The sequence below is a fragment of the Gymnodraco acuticeps genome, unplaced genomic scaffold (genome assembly GCF_902827175.1).
Source record: "Gymnodraco acuticeps unplaced genomic scaffold, fGymAcu1.1, whole genome shotgun sequence".
Classification (NCBI taxonomy): Eukaryota; Metazoa; Chordata; class Actinopteri; order Perciformes; family Bathydraconidae; genus Gymnodraco; species Gymnodraco acuticeps.
The window spans coordinates 645-17,986 of NW_022990680.1; the positions used below are offsets into that span (position 1 = coordinate 645).

Sequence of the window (17,342 nt, forward strand, 5' to 3'; positions counted from 1 at the left end):
TATGAGGAAATGTTCCTACTTCTCTCTCTCTTTATTACCTCAGATTGTAGAGAAGTCTATGAGGAAATGTTCCTACTTCTCTCTCTCTTTATTACCTCAGATTGTATAGAAGTATATGAGGAAATGTTCCTACTTCTCTCTCTCTTTGTTACCTCAGATTGTAGAGAAGTCTATGAGGAAATGTTCCTACTCTCTCTCTCTTTATTACCTCAGATTGTATATAAGTCTATGAGGAAATGTCCCTACTTCTCTCTCTCTTTATCACCTCAGATTGTAGAGAAGTCTATGAGGAAATGTTCCTACTTCTCTCTCTCTCTATTACCTCAGATTGTATAGAAGTCTATGAGGAAATGTTCCTACTTCTCTCTCTCTTTATTACCTCAGATTGTAGAGAAGTCTATGAGGAAATGTTCCTACTTCTGTCTCTCTTTATTACCTCAGATTGTAGAGAAGTCTATGAGGAAATGTTCCTACTGCTCTCTCTCTTTATTACCTCAGATTGTAGAGAAGTCTATGAGGAAATGTTCCTACTCTCTCTCTTTATTACCTCAGATTGTATATAAGTCTATGAGGAAATGTCCCTACTTCTCTCTCTCTTTATTACCTCAGATTGTAGAGAAGTCTATGAGGAAATGTTCCTACTCTCTCTCTTTATTACCTCAGATTGTATATAAGTCTATGAGGAAATGTCCCTACTTCTCTCTCTCTTTATTACCTCAGATTGTAGAGAAGTCTATGAGGAAATGTTCCTACTTCTCTCTCTCTTTATTACCTCAGATTGTATAGAAGTCTATGAGGAAATGTTCCTACTTCTCTCTCTCTTTATTAAGTCAGATTGTATAGAAGTCTATGAGGAAATGTTCCTACTTCTCTCCCTCTTGATGTATTACATCAGATGAGAAACCTTCTTCTCTCTTGTGTTACAGGGGGAAGTTTGGTCAGGTCTTCAAACTGGTTGAGAAGGCAACGAAAAAGTTCTGGGCGGGGAAGTTCATCAAGGCGTATTCGGCGAAGGAGAAAGATAACGTTCGGCACGAGATCAGCATCATGAATAGCCTCCATCACCCCAAACTGGTTCAGTGCATCGATGCCTTCGAGGGGAAGTCTGACATCGTCATGGTGCTCGAGATGTACGTAAACACATTCTGAGAAACGTCAAATCCTGATAAAAAAGTTCAAATTCTTCAATTCTGAGAAAAAAATATAAGATTTTGAGAAAAAAGTCACATTTGAGAAAACAGTCAAATTCTGAGATGTACGTAAACACTGCGTTTTTAGGGATTTTAAACAGCAGCTTCAGTGGAGAAATGGCAATGAAATTCTTCTGACCTGAGCTCCTCCAACAATGCAACATATATAATAAAATACAAATAAAAAGTAGTGCAAAAAGTCTACAGATGGAGCACTCCACACAGATAGGACTCCACCCAGCGGATTCCAACCAAAAACCCAGCGGATCCCAGTGGCTGGGGGCGTTGCCAAATTGCTAGAGGGCGTTGCCAAATTTCCCCATTTGTTCAATTACAGGATTTAACCATGAGATGGCACTTCATTCAGAAATACACAAAGACAACTGGGTGTTGTAGAACTTAGTCTGTTTGCAATGTTGCAGCTCTGCAGTTGTGTTTGTTGAATACTGTAGCATTTAATCACTTATTTGTTATGGTCTAACCCTCCACCCCGGATAAAAGCACGTTAAGAAGCCCCTTTTCTCTAATTCCACAACCTTGGGTTGAAATAACATTAAGAGAACGGATTAGTAGGCTGTTAGTGGTTAACGTGTGTTGCTAACGTTATCCGGAATCCTAGCCTAATCTGTTATCTGTAAACGTTCCCTAAATCAGTAGATTTAGGGATAATCTTCACGGAATCCACTAACATCCTTTAATATACATGTTAATTTGACTCAGATGTGCTGATAATATCCGCAATATACATCTTTAAACGTCTTCTTACCTTTCAAAGTCCAACACGAACGGTATATTATGCTGCAACTCTACTGTGCTGCTAGCCGCAGATAGCCCCGCAAGTCAGCGGCAAGCTAACTTCCGGGGAACTATTGAGAGCTCCACGATCCGCCATTGCTGTAAGAAAACTGGTCCATTGGAGTGAACGGAGATGTCGTAACTCTTCTATCTATATGGCGCTGCATCAGATACCTGTAGACCCATCAGCTGTTTAGTGTGGCAGCTTTTTAATCACGGCTCCCCCTGGTGGATCCATGATCCATTGCAGCTGCTTTCATTATAATTACATGTATTTATCAAGGGGGCGTATCAAGTCCTGCGGGGGGTTTTCCTTTCAGTGAGGGCCCACCCCGTGCAGATCACGGACCCGCACGGGTAGGGGCGTCCGAAATGAGGGTTACCCTACATCTGTATTCCATGAATAAAACAACCATCCTTCAGGAGCAGCTGGTTAGCTAGTTAGAAACCTGGAAACAAGTTAATTTAGTTCTTGTGTCTGATTCACCAGCTCTTACTGTGATGTGATGTTGCTTTAAGTGAATTATCTGCACTTTCCATGTTGTTCGGAGTTTGAATCTCTGTGGTTTTTGCACTTGTACATCGCTTTGTGATGTAATGTAAAAACAAAGGGCTGTGAATTCAAGGATGCAGGGGTTTTATTATCATATGCACAGTAGCTCCTCCAACAATGCACCATATTATATATAGGACACAAAACAAAATAATAATAATTAGGGCCGGGACTTTAACGCGTTAATTAAGATTAATTAATTACACAAAAATTAACGCGTTAAAAAAATTAACGCATTTTAATCGCACTTATTTTTGCACCGCGGAACGTTTCTCACTGGATGAGTTTCAGGCATACCGATTATACTGGAGCACCAACTAACGTTCATGACTTCAGACAACAACAAACCACAGTGAACAACAGTGGGAAATGTTGTTTTAAAAAACGGACGGATGGAAGCGTCGATAAGAGCACGGTTGTGTGCAAATTATGCAAAAAGCAATTCGCATATCACCGCAGCACATCAAGCCTCAAGTATCACCTCAATGCAAAACATATAGCAGCTAGCGTGGAAGCTAGCGTGGACGTTAGCCTCTTTTATCGCGTTCACACCATAAAGAGCCGGTACTAAAATTAGTTCACCCCACGAAAGTCCCTGCTAGAGAGCAGGGACTTTCGTACGGCTCTCTTGTGAGAAGAGAGCTATATGTCTGATTGGCTGGGCGGATTGCAAACCACGCCCCGTAAAACTCCCAAAAAGTTTTGTGAAGCCGCCATTGTCGCCATATCCTCGCATTAGCATTATTAGCATTAGCCCAGCGCAGAAACGCAGAGAGACTAACTTATGGCAACACAAAATAAAGCGGTGGAGATGAGGAGGTGTCGGCGTTCTGGCGATTTACTCGGAAGGCTTCAGTAGAAGCTGCTGGGACTCCCAGCAGCTTCTACTGAAGCCAGTCCCCAACTCCGGGGACTTCCGGCCGGGGACTTCGGCTGGCAGTATACGCCGTGAAGTGGTTTGCGGCCTGCCAGTAAACCCAAAGCAGAAGAAGAAGAAGTGACGTCAGCGGCTTCATTTGCCTAATCCTCCCCCAGGTTCAAAGAGTTCTCATGAACCTTTGTGGGAAAAGTACTGCGGTGTGAATGCGCCTAATGGTATACTAAAATCCATGTGAAAAAAATTGCTTCTCACTGTTCTCAGGTCAAATATTTATATGTGATTAAAAATGCGATTAATTTCGATTAATTAATTACAAAGCCTCTAATTAATTAGATTAATTTTTTTAATCGAGTCCCGGCCCTAATAATAATACAAAAATAAAAAATAGGAGTACGATACATCTTAAAGGTCCCGTGTCCTGCTTCTCTGGTTCTGACCCGTCCCCTTGTGTTCTGTAGCTTCTGCATGTGAACGCTCTGCAGAGTCTCAAACCCTCAAAGTGCAGCCTGCAGGGAGTAACACTCTGCCACAGAGAAGACCTGTCTGTGCTGCCCCAGAACGCCTCGCTGGAGGTTTCTCTTTTTCCATTGTTTGCTTCCTGAGTATAGTGACGTAACCTTACCCAGGTCCAAATGGACCAATCCGTGGAGCTCCTCTCACACACACACACACACACACACACACACACACACACACACACACACACACACACACACACACACACACACACACACACACACACACACACACACACACACACACACCTTATCTTTTCTCAGCCTCGGCTCCGTGGATCTCCACTCACAGTTCGCCACACACTCACGTGTGTGTGCTCAGGCTGAGCTCTGCGCTGTCTCGCTGACCCCACGCAGCAACCAGGAAGCGACCCCAGTAACCCAGCTCACACTGTCCGCTCCTCACCGCAGCGAGCCCCCCAACGTCCCCCCAACACGGCCCCCAGACCCCACGCAGCATTCTCATCTGTTTGTCATCACTGGTGTCATTTCCTGGTTGCTAACAAACGCCATTGTAAAACATAAACACTGATGTTCCGCTGTAACGGTGGTGGACTAATCAGAACAGAGTGGGCGAGCTGACCAATCAGAGCACAGTGGGCTGACAGGGAGGGGGGGGGGCAGGAGCTCCAACAAGGCGTTTAGGACAGAGAGTGAATACACACACTATACAGAGAGGCTGTGAGAAACCAATGAGAGTTTGGAACATTGAACAATGTGAATCTATTCTAGTCGACCTCAACGATGGAACTATGATCAGTGGAAATGGCCGTGGGAGCTTTAACAAAATAGTGCAGGTGAAAGAAACAGAATCTAAGGTTAAATATTGTACAGTGAAATGCAATTAAATACTGTTTGATCCAGTGATAACTATTAAGATAATACATGAAATACATTCTGATGAATGCTTTGTGTAGCAACTGGTGTCATGAGGTTTATGTCTGGAGGCTACAGTTGATATGAAAGCTAGCAGCTGGTTAGCTCAATGCATCGAGATATTAACGAGTATGTTGTTTCTTAACATTATACTTTTAAAGCAGTCGTGAAGCAAAGAGATCCATGTGATCCCTGAAAACCTTAGCTGAGTTAAGATAGCCGTCAAAGGGAAGGTGAAGAAATCTACCTTTCAGCTTTTTCTAAAACTCCAAATGTTAATCCTCAGAAAACTTCAGTTTTTGTCACTGTTACTGATAATAATGTTGTCTTCATCCATCTTGCTTTAGTGTAGGAATATAAAAACCCGCAGCAGACGAGACGTTTCTGTTTCTGAGAACGTCAGAAAAGAATGTAGGGGCCGAGCATGAGAGGAATGTGAGCAGCTATTTCCTGTCTGCTAAATATAGATCTGGCTCTGAACAAAAACAAGGCTTTATCTGCGTTTACTGTGAAAACATCATATTTACTTTATTACCCCGAGTTCGACCAGAATCTCAAAATGTCTGCAGATTAAATGGAAAGAACTGCTCACATTTAAACCGGTTGGAAAAAACATTATCTGCTAAATAAACAGGGAGAGCTTGCACAGGAAGTGGGTTGTTAACATTCAGTAAATAAATAACAATAATCTGAAGCTTCAGCACTGATTAAAGATCACATCGTTAAAAAAAGGACATTTTACTTTAATATCTGTGAACAGCAGCTCATGTTTTTAATTGGAGATGTTTCCGTTCAGGATCCAGGGATCGGTTATAAATTAGAAGTTTCAGTAAGACTCAGGAACATTATTATATATTTCTAACAGCAGGAGTTGCTTCTGTTCAGGATCTCTGGCGGCGAGCTGTTTGAGCGGATCATCGATGAAGACTTTGAGCTGACGGAGAGAGAGGTGATTAAATACATGCTGCAGATCATCGACGGGGTGAACTTCATCCACAAGCAGGGCATCGTGCACCTGGACCTGAAGCCAGAGAACATCATGTGTGTGGGGAAGACCGGGAGCAAAATCAAGCTCATCGACTTCGGCCTCGCCAGGCGACTAGGTCAGTTTAATATCTAACAAATTATCTCATTCTGAGAAAAAAGTCAAATTATCAAATTCTGAGGAAAAAGTCAAATTCAGAGAAAAAAGTCAAATTCAGAGAAAAAGTCGACTTTATGATTTTTGAAGTAAAATGCTAACGTTGGGCTATAAAGGAACTACAGCTTAAAGCTACCAGGTTTTTTAACCGTAACATGTTGGTTCTGTTCTCTGACAGAAAACGCCGGGACTCTGAAGGTTCTGTTCGGGACTCCAGAGTTCGTGGCTCCTGAAGTGATCAACTATGAAGGCATCAGTTATCCCACCGACATGTGGAGTATAGGAGTCATCTGTTATATACTGTGAGTCAAGCTAACGTGCTAACGAGCTAACGAGCTTCTGTGAGTCTGTTTAACCCAACAAAGCTTTCCTGTTGTTTTAATTTCACTCAGTTTTCTTTATTTTAAAGTCAGAAGGTAAAGTGTATTTGTATTGATTTTGTTCACTTCAACACTGTTATCTTTAGCTTAGCGTCACTTAGCTCAGTTTCATTTTATTTTATATCACCTTGGGTTATTTTCCCTAATTTAAATAACTGTAACATAACTTATCTTAGCATATATCATTTGTCAAATTTGATGGTTCAACTCGTTATAACTTTAGCAATTCTACACTTTAGGTTAACTTTTATTTTAATTAATATTCCTCAGCTTTTATGAAGTTAAATAATTTTTCTGTAGTTCTGAGGTGAAGTTTTGGTTGTAATGAACGTCTCTGTGTGGTCGGGTCTCAGGCTGAGCGGTCTGTCTCCCTTTATGGGCGACAATGACAACGAGACTCTGTCCAACGTGACCTCGGCCTCCTGGGACTTTGAGGACGATGCCTTTGACGAAATCTCAGAAGACGCCAAAGACTTTATCACCAACCTGCTGAAGAAAGACATGAAGTAATAAAACTCACAACGTGTTCGGACAGCAAGTAGAGCAAGAACAGACATGACCTTTAAAACTGACTGGGTGTGTGTGTCTGTGTGTGTGTCTGTGTGTGTGTCTGTGTGTGTGTGTGTGTGTGTGTGTGTGTGTGTGTGTGTGTGTGTGTGTGTGTGTGTGTGTGTGTGTGTGTGTGTGTGTGTGTGTGTGTGTGTGTGTGTGTGTGTGTGTGTGTGTGTGTGTGTGTGTGTGTGTGTGTGTGTGTGTGTGTGTGTGTGTGTGTGTGTGTGTGTGTGTGTGTGTGTGTGTGTGTGTGTGTGTGTGTGTGTGTGTGTGTGTGTGTGTGTGTGTGTCAGGAAGCGCCTCACCTGTACTCATTGCTACGATCACAAATGGCTGAAACAGGACACCAACACTATGACGGCCAAGAAACTCTCCAAAGAGAGGATGAAGAAGTACATCCTGAGGAGGAAATGGCAGGTAAACAACAACAACAACAACAACATGAGAACAATACAGAAAATGTACAGCATGACGCAGCATATTTAGAGCATGAAGCAGCATATATACGATAGGATGTAACGGTCTCTTCTTCTGTGGCAGAAAACGGGCCACGCCGTCCGGGCCATCGGGCGCCTCTCCTCCATGGCCATGATGGCCGGAGTCAGTGCCAAGAAGGGGTCGCCCACCGAAGGTAGAGAGAGTTATTCTGACGTCTGTTGAGAGTGTGTGTTTTCTGCAGAGTGGGAAGTAGTGGAGTATAAATACTTCCTTCCTGTGCTTAAGTACATGTTTCTGGTATCAGTACTTTACTCCACTACTTATTTTTCTGACGACTTTTCACTTTGACTTCTTACATGTTGAACATAAATACCTGTACTTTCTACTTCTTACATGTTGAACTCAAATACCTGTACTTTCTACTTCTTACATGTTGAACCCAAATACCTGTACTTTCTACTTCTCACATGTTGAACTCAAATACCTGTACTTTCTACTTCTTACATGTTGAACCCAAATACCTGTACTTTCTACTTCTTACATGTTGAACTCAAATACCTGTACTTTCTACTTCTTACATGTTGAACCCAAATACCTGTACTTTCTACTTCTTACATGTTGAACTCAAATACCTGTACTTTCTACTTCTTACATGTTGAACCCAAATACCTGTACTTTCTACTTCTTACATGTTGAACTCAAATACCTGTACTTTCTACTTCTCACATGTTGAACTCAAATACCTGTACTTTCTACTTCTTACATGTTGAACTCAAATACCTGTACTTTCTACTTCTTACATGTTGAACACAAATACCTGTACTTTCTACTTCTTACATGTTGAACACAAATACCTGTACTTTCTACTTCTTACATGTAGAACTCAAATACCTGTACTTTCTACTTCTTACATGTTGAACTCAAATACCTGTACTTTCTACTTCTTACATGTTGAACTCAAATACCTGTACTTTCTACTTCTCACATGTTGAACTCAAATACCTGTACTTTCTACTTCTTACATGTTGAACTCAAATACCTGTACTTTCTACTTCTTACATGTTGAACACAAATACCTGTACTTTCTACTTCTCACATGTTGAACTCAAATACCTGTACTTTCTACTTCTTACATGTTGAACTCAAATACCTGTACTTTCTACTTCTTACATGTTGAACTCAAATACCTGTACTTTCTACTTCTCTCATTTTCCAAACAGCTGGTTCCTTTAGTCTGAATGTGTGTTTGATGCGTGATCATTATTCTTTAGAGTCATTGCGTGCCTATTGATTTGAACACGATCCGTGTATCCATCATTTCCTGGTCTTCTCTAAAGAAGAGGGACCAATGGAAACGTTGTCATGTTGCCGTTGTTCAGCATGGAAACATTCATTAGCTAACAATGACATTATTGTTCTATTAATATAAAGGGAGGTCAGGTACTCTTTAAAACAGCTGCTAGTTATGGGTACTTTTTACTGAAGTACATTTCAAAGTTCTTTACTTTTACTTGAGGAAAGAAGTTTAGTCAGTACTTCTACTTTTAGTATTTTTAAACACGAGTATCTGAACTTCTACCCGAGTAAAGGATGTGTGTACTTTTGCCATCTCTGGTTATCTGGTATTGTGACTGTGTGTGTGTGTGTGTGTTTTCAGAGGATAACCAGTTCCTGGAGTGTTTGGAGAACGAGCAGAAGACGGAGTGTAAGCCGACCTTCAGCTCCGTCATTAAAGACGTTGAAGTGGTCGAAGGCAGCGCCGCTCGCTTCGACTGCAAGATCGAAGGTACGAGACCCAACAACAAACAGACCGATTGTTAGAATCATCTCCCCGTCCCCGTCTTGAGCTTCAGTCTCAGGATCCATGTGTCTGTGGTCCTCTCCAGAATGGAAGGAGTCATCACATACAGAGCATCAACTAGTTCCTGAACAGTGTCCTTCACATGCTGATATCCAAGAGAGGAAGTTACACAGTCACAAGATGGAGGAATAGAAAGCAGTATTCAATGTTCACTTCAGATTAGCTCCACGTCAGAAATGAGCATGCTTGATGTCTCTCTCCATAGAGGCTGAACCATCATGTTAATCACATAGCTATCATCTGCCTCAAGCAGTCCTGATGCTCTTCTAGGTAATCACACATCCTGTCATGTTCACAGCTACAGTTGGGATACCTTTGATATCATGTTACTCTCATGTTGGAGGAGGACACTCAGGATTTTCCCACACGGATTAGTAAAAAACTGAGGACATGCAATATAAAGCTAAATGTTTCTCCAGGTTACCCCGACCCAGAGGTGGTGTGGTACAAAGACGAGAAGCCCATCAAAGAGACCCGCCACTTCCAGATCGACTACGACGAAGAAGGAAACTGCAGCCTGGTCATTTCAGAGGTCAGAGGTCACATCATCAGACTTACAGGCTTCACTCACAATTTAAATTCAAACTTAGATAAATGTCTCTCAGTCAGTGCTACTCTCTTTTCTACAGGACTCACCGTTTCTGAATATACTGCTTAAAAGTGCTGACAATGCATCTCATTGACTCCCATCTTAAGAACTTTTCAGAACAAATGCACAAATAAATTCCATTTGAAATTAACAATAGACTGACACGTTTTTAATCAGCGTTCCTATTGCTGCAATATACCAGCCGTAAGTCAGGACGTTGAATATACTCTGAGCTTCAGAATCAGAGTTCCTTCATTAGTCCCACAGCGGGGACATTGTTAGTTAGCTAACTAATAAAATATAGGAAAGACAAGCACACATTAGTGATGGAATCAAAGACACATAAATAATGAGTAGCAGCTATTTAAAAGAAAACAAGTTACATATTCGGTGTTGAGACGTTATATCCAGGGGTGCACATCACTTTTTGAGTGAGTTACTCAGATGAGTACCAGGAGACAGCGTTTGGTCCTCACCCCACACGAAGCGTGGTCCTCCTCAGTGTCTCCTTCACTGTCCTCTATTCACACTTCTTGCATGCTAGATGATGAAGATGATGAAGATGATGAAGATGCACCTCCCTGTCTCTTTTTAAGCCTCCGATTTGCTTTCTCCAAAACTTGTTGCCAAAACTGTGAAGTCCTTGCATTTCCTGAGGCCAAGTTGGAGGATCAAATACTAAGAAATGATCACATGACTTGAAGTCATATCTGATTTCAGATGTGGGAAGTTACTAAGTACACTTCTTCAAGTACTGTACTTCAGTACAATTTTGAGATATTTGTACTTTACTTGACTTTGATGCTACTGTGTACTTCTACTCCACTACAGTTCAGACGTACATGGTGTACTTCTACTCTACTACAGTTCAGACGTACAGGGTGTACTTGTACTCCACTACAGTTCAGACGTACATGGTGTACTTGTACTCCACTACAGTTCAGAGGTACATTGTGTACTTATACTCCACTACAGTTCAGAGGTACATTGTGTACTTATACTCCACTACAGTTCAGAGGTACATTGTGTACTTATACTCCACTACAGTTCAGAGGTACATTGTGTACTTATACTCCACTACAGTTCAGACGTACATTGTGTACTTATACTCCACTACAGTTCAGACGTACATGGTGTACTTGTACTCCTCTACATGTATTTATACCTTTAGTTACTTCTCAGATGTGGATGAATGATGTGAAATCTAATCAAGTGTTGAATCAGACTTTAGTTCCACCTGGAGTAAATCCACCAGCTACCCTGCAGTATACAAAGTACTTCAAACTAGCTGCACCTTTACCAGCTTTGAGAACACTTTCATGATCAATCATTATAAAACATATCATATATATTATTCTGAAATGGACCAATCTGCACAACGACTACTTTCACTGTCGCTACTTTCACTATATTTTGATGAGAATACTTTTATACTTTCACTTGAGGAACATTTTAAATGCTTTTACTGTAACAGAGTATTCCTACACTCTGGTACTTCTACTTTGACTCAAGTACAAGATCAGAGTACTTCTACTTTTACTCAACTACAAGATCTGAGTACTTCTACTTTTACTCAAGTACAGGATCTGAGTACTTCTACTTTTACTCAAGTACAAGATCTGAGTACTTCTACTTTTACTCAAGTACAAGATCTGAGTACTTCTACTTTTACTCAAGTACAAGATCTGAGTACTTCTACTTTTACTCAAGTACAAGATCAGAGTACTTCTACTTTTACTCAAGTACAAGACCAGAGTACAAGATCTGAGTACTTCTACTTTTACTCAAGTACAAGACCTGAGTACTTCTACTTTTACTCAAGTACAAGATCAGAGTACTTCTACTTTTACTCAACTACAAGATCTGAGTACTTCTACTTTTACTCAAGTACAAGATCTGAGTACTTCTACTTTTACTCAAGTACAAGATCTGAGTAGTTCTACTTTTACTCAAGTATAGGACCTGAGTACTTCTACTTTTACTCAAGTACAAGATCTGAGTACTTCTACTTTTACTCAAGTACAAGACCAGAGTACAAGATCTGAGTACTTCTACTTTTACTCAAGTACAAGACCTGAGTACTTCTACTTTTACTCAAGTTCAAGATCTGAGTACTTCTACTTTCACTCAGGTACAAGACCTGAGTACTTCTACTTTTACTCAAGTACAAGACCAGAGTACTTCTACTTTTACTCAAGTACAAGATCTGAGTACTTCTACTTTTACTCAAGTACAAGACCAGAGTACTTCTACTTTTACTCAAGTACAAGACCTGAGTACTTCTACTTTTACACAAGTACCAGATCTGAGTACTTCTACTTTTACACATGTACCATATCTGAGTACTTCTACTTTTACTCAAGTTCAAGATCTGAGTACTTCTACTTTCACTCAGGTACAAGATCTGAGTACTTCTACTTTTACTCAAGTACAAGACCTGAGTACTTCTACTTTTACTCAAGTACAAGACCTGAGTACTTCTACTTTTACTCAAGTACAAGACCAGAGTACTTCTACTTTTCCTCAAGTACAAGACCTGAGTACTTCTACTTTTACACAAGTACCAGATATGTGTACTTCTACTTTCACTCAGGTACAAGACCTGAGTACTTCTACTTTTACTCAAGTACAAGACCAGAGTACTTCTACTTTTACTCAAGTACAAGACCTGAGTACTTCTACTTTTACACAAGTACCAGACCTGAGTACTTCTACTTTTACTCAAGTACAAGACCAGAGTACTTCTACTTTTACTCAAGTACAAGATCTGAGTACTGCTACTTTTACACATGTACCAGATCTGAGTACTTCTACTTTTACTCAAGTTCAAGATCTGAGTACTTCTACTTTCACTCAGGTACAAGATCTGAGTACTTCTACTTTTACTCAAGTACAAGACCTGAGTACTTCTACTTTTACTCAAGTACAAGACCTGAGTACTTCTACTTTTACTCAAGTACAAGACCTGAGTACTTCTACTTTTACACAGGTACCAGATCTGAATACTTCTACTTTTACACATGTACCAGATCTGAGTAGTTCTACTTTTACTCAAGTATAGGACCTGAGTACTTCTACTTTTACTCAAGTACAAGATCTGAGTACTTCTACTTTTACTCAAGTACAAGACCTGAGTACTTCTACTTTTACTCAAGTACAAGACCAGAGTACAAGATCTGAGTAGTTCTACTTTTACACAAGTACCAGATCTGAGTACTTCTACTTTTACACATGTACCAGATCTGAGTACTTCTACTTTTACTCAAGTTCAAGATCTGAGTACTTCTACTTTCACTCAGGTACAAGATCTGAGTACTTCTACTTTCACTCAGGTACAAGACCTGAGTACTTCTACTTTTACTCAAGTACAAGACCAGAGTACTTCTACTTTTACTCAAGTACAAGATCTGAGTACTTCTACTTTTACTCAAGTACAAGACCAGAGTACTTCTACTTTTACTCAAGTACAAGACCTGAGTACTTCTACTTTTACACAAGTACCAGATCTGAGTACTTCTACTTTTACACATGTACCAGATCTGAGTACTTCTACTTTTACTCAAGTTCAAGACCTGAGTACTTCTACTTTTACACAAGTACCAGATCTGAGTACTTCTACTTTTACACAAGTACCAGATCTGAGTACTTCTACTTTTACACATGTACCAGATCTGAGTACTTCTACTTTTACTCAAGTTCAAGATATGAGTACTTCTACTTTCACTCAGGTACAATACCTGAGTACTTCTACTTTTACTCAAGTACAAGACCAGAGTACTTCTACTTTTACTCAAGTACAAGACCTGAGTACTTCTACTTTTACACAAGTACCAGATCTGAGTACTTCTACTTTTACACATGTACCAGATCTGAGTACTTCTACTTTTACTCAAGTTCAAGATATGAGTACTTCTACTTTCACTCAGGTACAAGACCTGAGTACTTCTACTTTTACTCAAGTACAAGACCTGAGTACTTCTACTTTTACTCAAGTACAAGACCTGAGTACTTCTACTTTTACACAAGTACCAGATCTGAGTACTTCTACTTTTACACAAGTACAAGACCAGAGTACAATATCTGAGTACTTCTACTTTTACTCAAGTTCAAGATCTGAGTACTTCTACTTTCACTCAGGTACAAGATCTGAGTACTTCTACTTTTACTCAAGTACAAGACCTGAGTACTTCTACTTTTACTCAAGTACAAGACCTGAGTACTTCTACTTTTACTCAAGTTCAAGATCTGAGTACTTCTACTTTCACTCAGGTACAAGACCTGAGTACTTCTACTTTTACTCAAGTACCAGATCTGAGTACTTCTACTTTTACACATGTACCAGATCTGAGTACTTCTACTTTTACTCAAGTTCAAGATATGAGTACTTCTACTTTCACTCAGGTACAAGACCTGAGTACTTCTACTTTTACTCAAGTACAAGACCAGAGTACTTCTACTTTTACTCAAGTACAAGACCTGAGTACTTCTACTTTTACACAAGTACCAGATCTGAGTACTTCTACTTTTACACATGTACCAGATCTGAGTACTTCTACTTTTACTCAAGTACAAGATCTAAGTACTTCTACTTTTACTCAAGTACAAGATCTGAGTACTTCTACTTTTACTCAAGTACAAGACCAGAGTACTTCTACTTTTACTCAAGTACAAGACCTGAGTACTTCTACTTTTACACAAGTACCAGATCTGCGTACTTCTACTTTTACACAAGTACCAGATCTGAGTACTTCTACTTTTACACATGTACCAGATCTGAGTACTTCTACTTTCACTCAGGTACAAGATCTGAGTACTTCTACTTTTACTCAAGTACAAGACCTGAGTACTTCTACTTTTACTCAAGTTCAAGTGCTGAGTACTTCTACTTTCACTCAGGTACAAGACCTGAGTACTTCTACTTTTACTCAAGTACAAGACCAGAGTACTTCTACTTTTACTCAAGTACAAGATCTGAGTACTTCTACTTTTACTCAAGTACAAGATCTGAGTACTTCTACTTTTACTCAAGTACAAGACCTGAGTACTTCTACTTTTACACATGTACCAGATCTGAGTACTTCTACTTTTACTCAAGTTCAAGATATGAGTACTTCTACTTTCACTCAGGTACAAGATCTGAGTACTTCTACTTTTACTCAAGTTCAAGATATGAGTACTTCTACTTTCACTCAGGTACAAGATCTGAGTACTTCTACTTTACTCAAGTACAAGACCTGAGTACTTCTACTTTTACTGAAGTACAATACCTGAGTACTTCTACTTTTACTCAAGTACAAGACCAGAGTACTTCTACTTTTACTCAAGTACAAGACCTGAGTACTTCTACTTTTACACAAGTACCAGATCTGCGTACTTCTACTTTTACACAAGTACCAGATCTGAGTACTTCTACTTTTACACATGTACCAGATCTGAGTACTTCTACTTTTACTCAAGTTCAAGATATGAGTACTTCTACTTTCACTCAGGTACAAGATCTGAGTACTTCTACTTTTACTCAAGTACAAGACCTGAGTACTTCTACTTTTACTCAAGTACAAGACCAGAGTACTTCTACTTTTACTCAAGTACAAGACCTGAGTACTTCTACTTTTACTCAAGTACAAGACCTAAGTACTTCTACTTTTACTCAAGCACAAGACCTGAGTACTTCTACTTTTACTCAAGTACCAGATCTGAGTACTTCTACTTTTACTCAAGTACAAGACCTGAGTACTTCTACTTTTACTCAAGTACAAGACCTGAGTACTTCTACTTTTACTCAAGTACAAGACCTGAGTACTTCTACTTTTACTCAAGTACAAGACCTGAGTACTTCTACTTTCACTCAGGTACAAGATCTGAGTACTTCTACTTTTACTCAAGTACAAGACCTGAGTACTTCTACTTTTACTCAAGTACAACACCAGAGTACTTCTACTTTTACTCAAGTACAATACCTGAGTACTTCTACTTTTACACAAGTACCAGATCTGCGTACTTCTACTTTTACACAAGTACCAGATCTGAGTACTTCTACTTTTACACATGTACCAGATCTGAGTACTTCTACTTTTACTCAAGTTCAAGATATGATTACTTCTACTTTCACTCAGGTACAAGATCTGAGTACTTCTACTTTTACTCAAGTACAAGACCTGAGTACTTCTACTTTTACTCAAGTACAAGACCAGACTACTTCTACTTTTACTCAAGTACAAGACCTGAGTACTTCTACTTTTACTCAAGTACAAGACCTGAGTACTTCTACTTTTACTCAAGCACAAGACCTGAGTACTTCTACTTTTACTCAAGTACCAGATCTGAGTACTTCTACTTTTACTCAAGTACAAGACCTGAGTACTTCTACTTTTACTCAAGTACAAGACCTGAGTACTTCTACTTTTACTCAAGCACAAGACCTGAGTACTTCTACTTTTACTCAAGTACAAGACCTGAGTACTTCTACTTTTACTCAAGTACAAGACCTGAGTACTTCTACTTTTACTCAAGCACAAGACCTGAGTACTTCTACTTTTACTCAAGTACAAGACCAGAGTACTTCTACTTTTACTCAAGCACAAGACCTGAGTGTAGAGGAAACTTCTGTGTAGCTATGCAGTGGGAGTCACCGACTCAGGAAGGAGACACGGGAAGAGCAGTAGCTTTGATGTCAAACACATGATGGTTTATTTGGAGTTAACGGCCGGAGGATTCACATCACAAGTCCAAGAGTCAGAGGTTCTGACTTCACGGTAGAGTTGCCACGTCAATTCTGGAGAGCCTCTCTCTTGCCAGCCCATCTAACTGGTTTCGCAGAGAGTAAACAACATATTTGAGGAGATAGCCTAAACAGTGTGGGAACACAGAGCTACTTGCCTCGGACACTTATGACCTCGAAGATTTTACCTTGGAGTCCACAAATACAGAGAAGGAAGTGTCCCAGTGTACCCACAACACAGACCATCTGTGACCCAGTATTGACCGGTCACAGAATGGGAACAATAACATTATTGGCTAAGCCGCCTGTGTCCTTAAAGAAGGTAAACAGACATCGAGGTTTGTCCTGTATGTTACTAATTGGCGTCTTATGATAATTATTTCCACAACAGTCCTCTCTTTTTATCATTTATGATAACCTAAAAACATTAGTCTATTAATAATTTGGTCAATAATTAACTCAATAGGCGTCTCCAGGTTCGAGTGTGGTCTCACCTTACATCAATATATCACAAAGTGGAATAAGATTGAAACATCCAATCACAATGATTGATACAGCCAATCATAATAGGAAAAATCATCTCTCATCAGTGTTTGATCATCTTTTGTCAAAAGCATAATAATGAACACACATAAAACACAGGTGCACAATGGCTAAATATTTGTTTTAAACTAATATATTTTATCATTTACCATTAGTTAATTTCATTCATCAAACTATACAATCAAAACCAGCTTGCCGCTTTAAAGATTTACTTCAAGGCAATCACTAGTCAAAAGCATGTTAAAACTCAGGATCGTAAGAGATCCAGCTACACATTCACAGTTAGAGTATAGAATTCACACTGGTGA

The 17,342-nt window shown here is 39.8% G+C and overlaps 1 protein-coding gene across 1 annotated transcript in view; it reads left to right on the top strand.

Moving 5' to 3' along the window:
• Positions 1–926: 926 nt before the first annotated feature.
• LOC117555294 (myosin light chain kinase, smooth muscle-like) overlaps positions 927–17,342 on the top strand; it is a gene marked incomplete at its 5' end in the record, with an annotated part of 36,341 nt that continues 19,925 nt past the window's right edge. Inside the window, 8 exons of the mRNA XM_034230144.1 lie at positions 927–1,130; positions 5,695–5,912; positions 6,129–6,252; positions 6,684–6,836; positions 7,176–7,299; positions 7,423–7,513; positions 8,978–9,106; positions 9,601–9,713. Coding sequence (XP_034086035.1) covers positions 927–1,130; positions 5,695–5,912; positions 6,129–6,252; positions 6,684–6,836; positions 7,176–7,299; positions 7,423–7,513; positions 8,978–9,106; positions 9,601–9,713 — 1,156 coding nt within the window. The remainder of the gene's footprint in view (positions 1,131–5,694; positions 5,913–6,128; positions 6,253–6,683; positions 6,837–7,175; positions 7,300–7,422; positions 7,514–8,977; positions 9,107–9,600; positions 9,714–17,342) is intronic.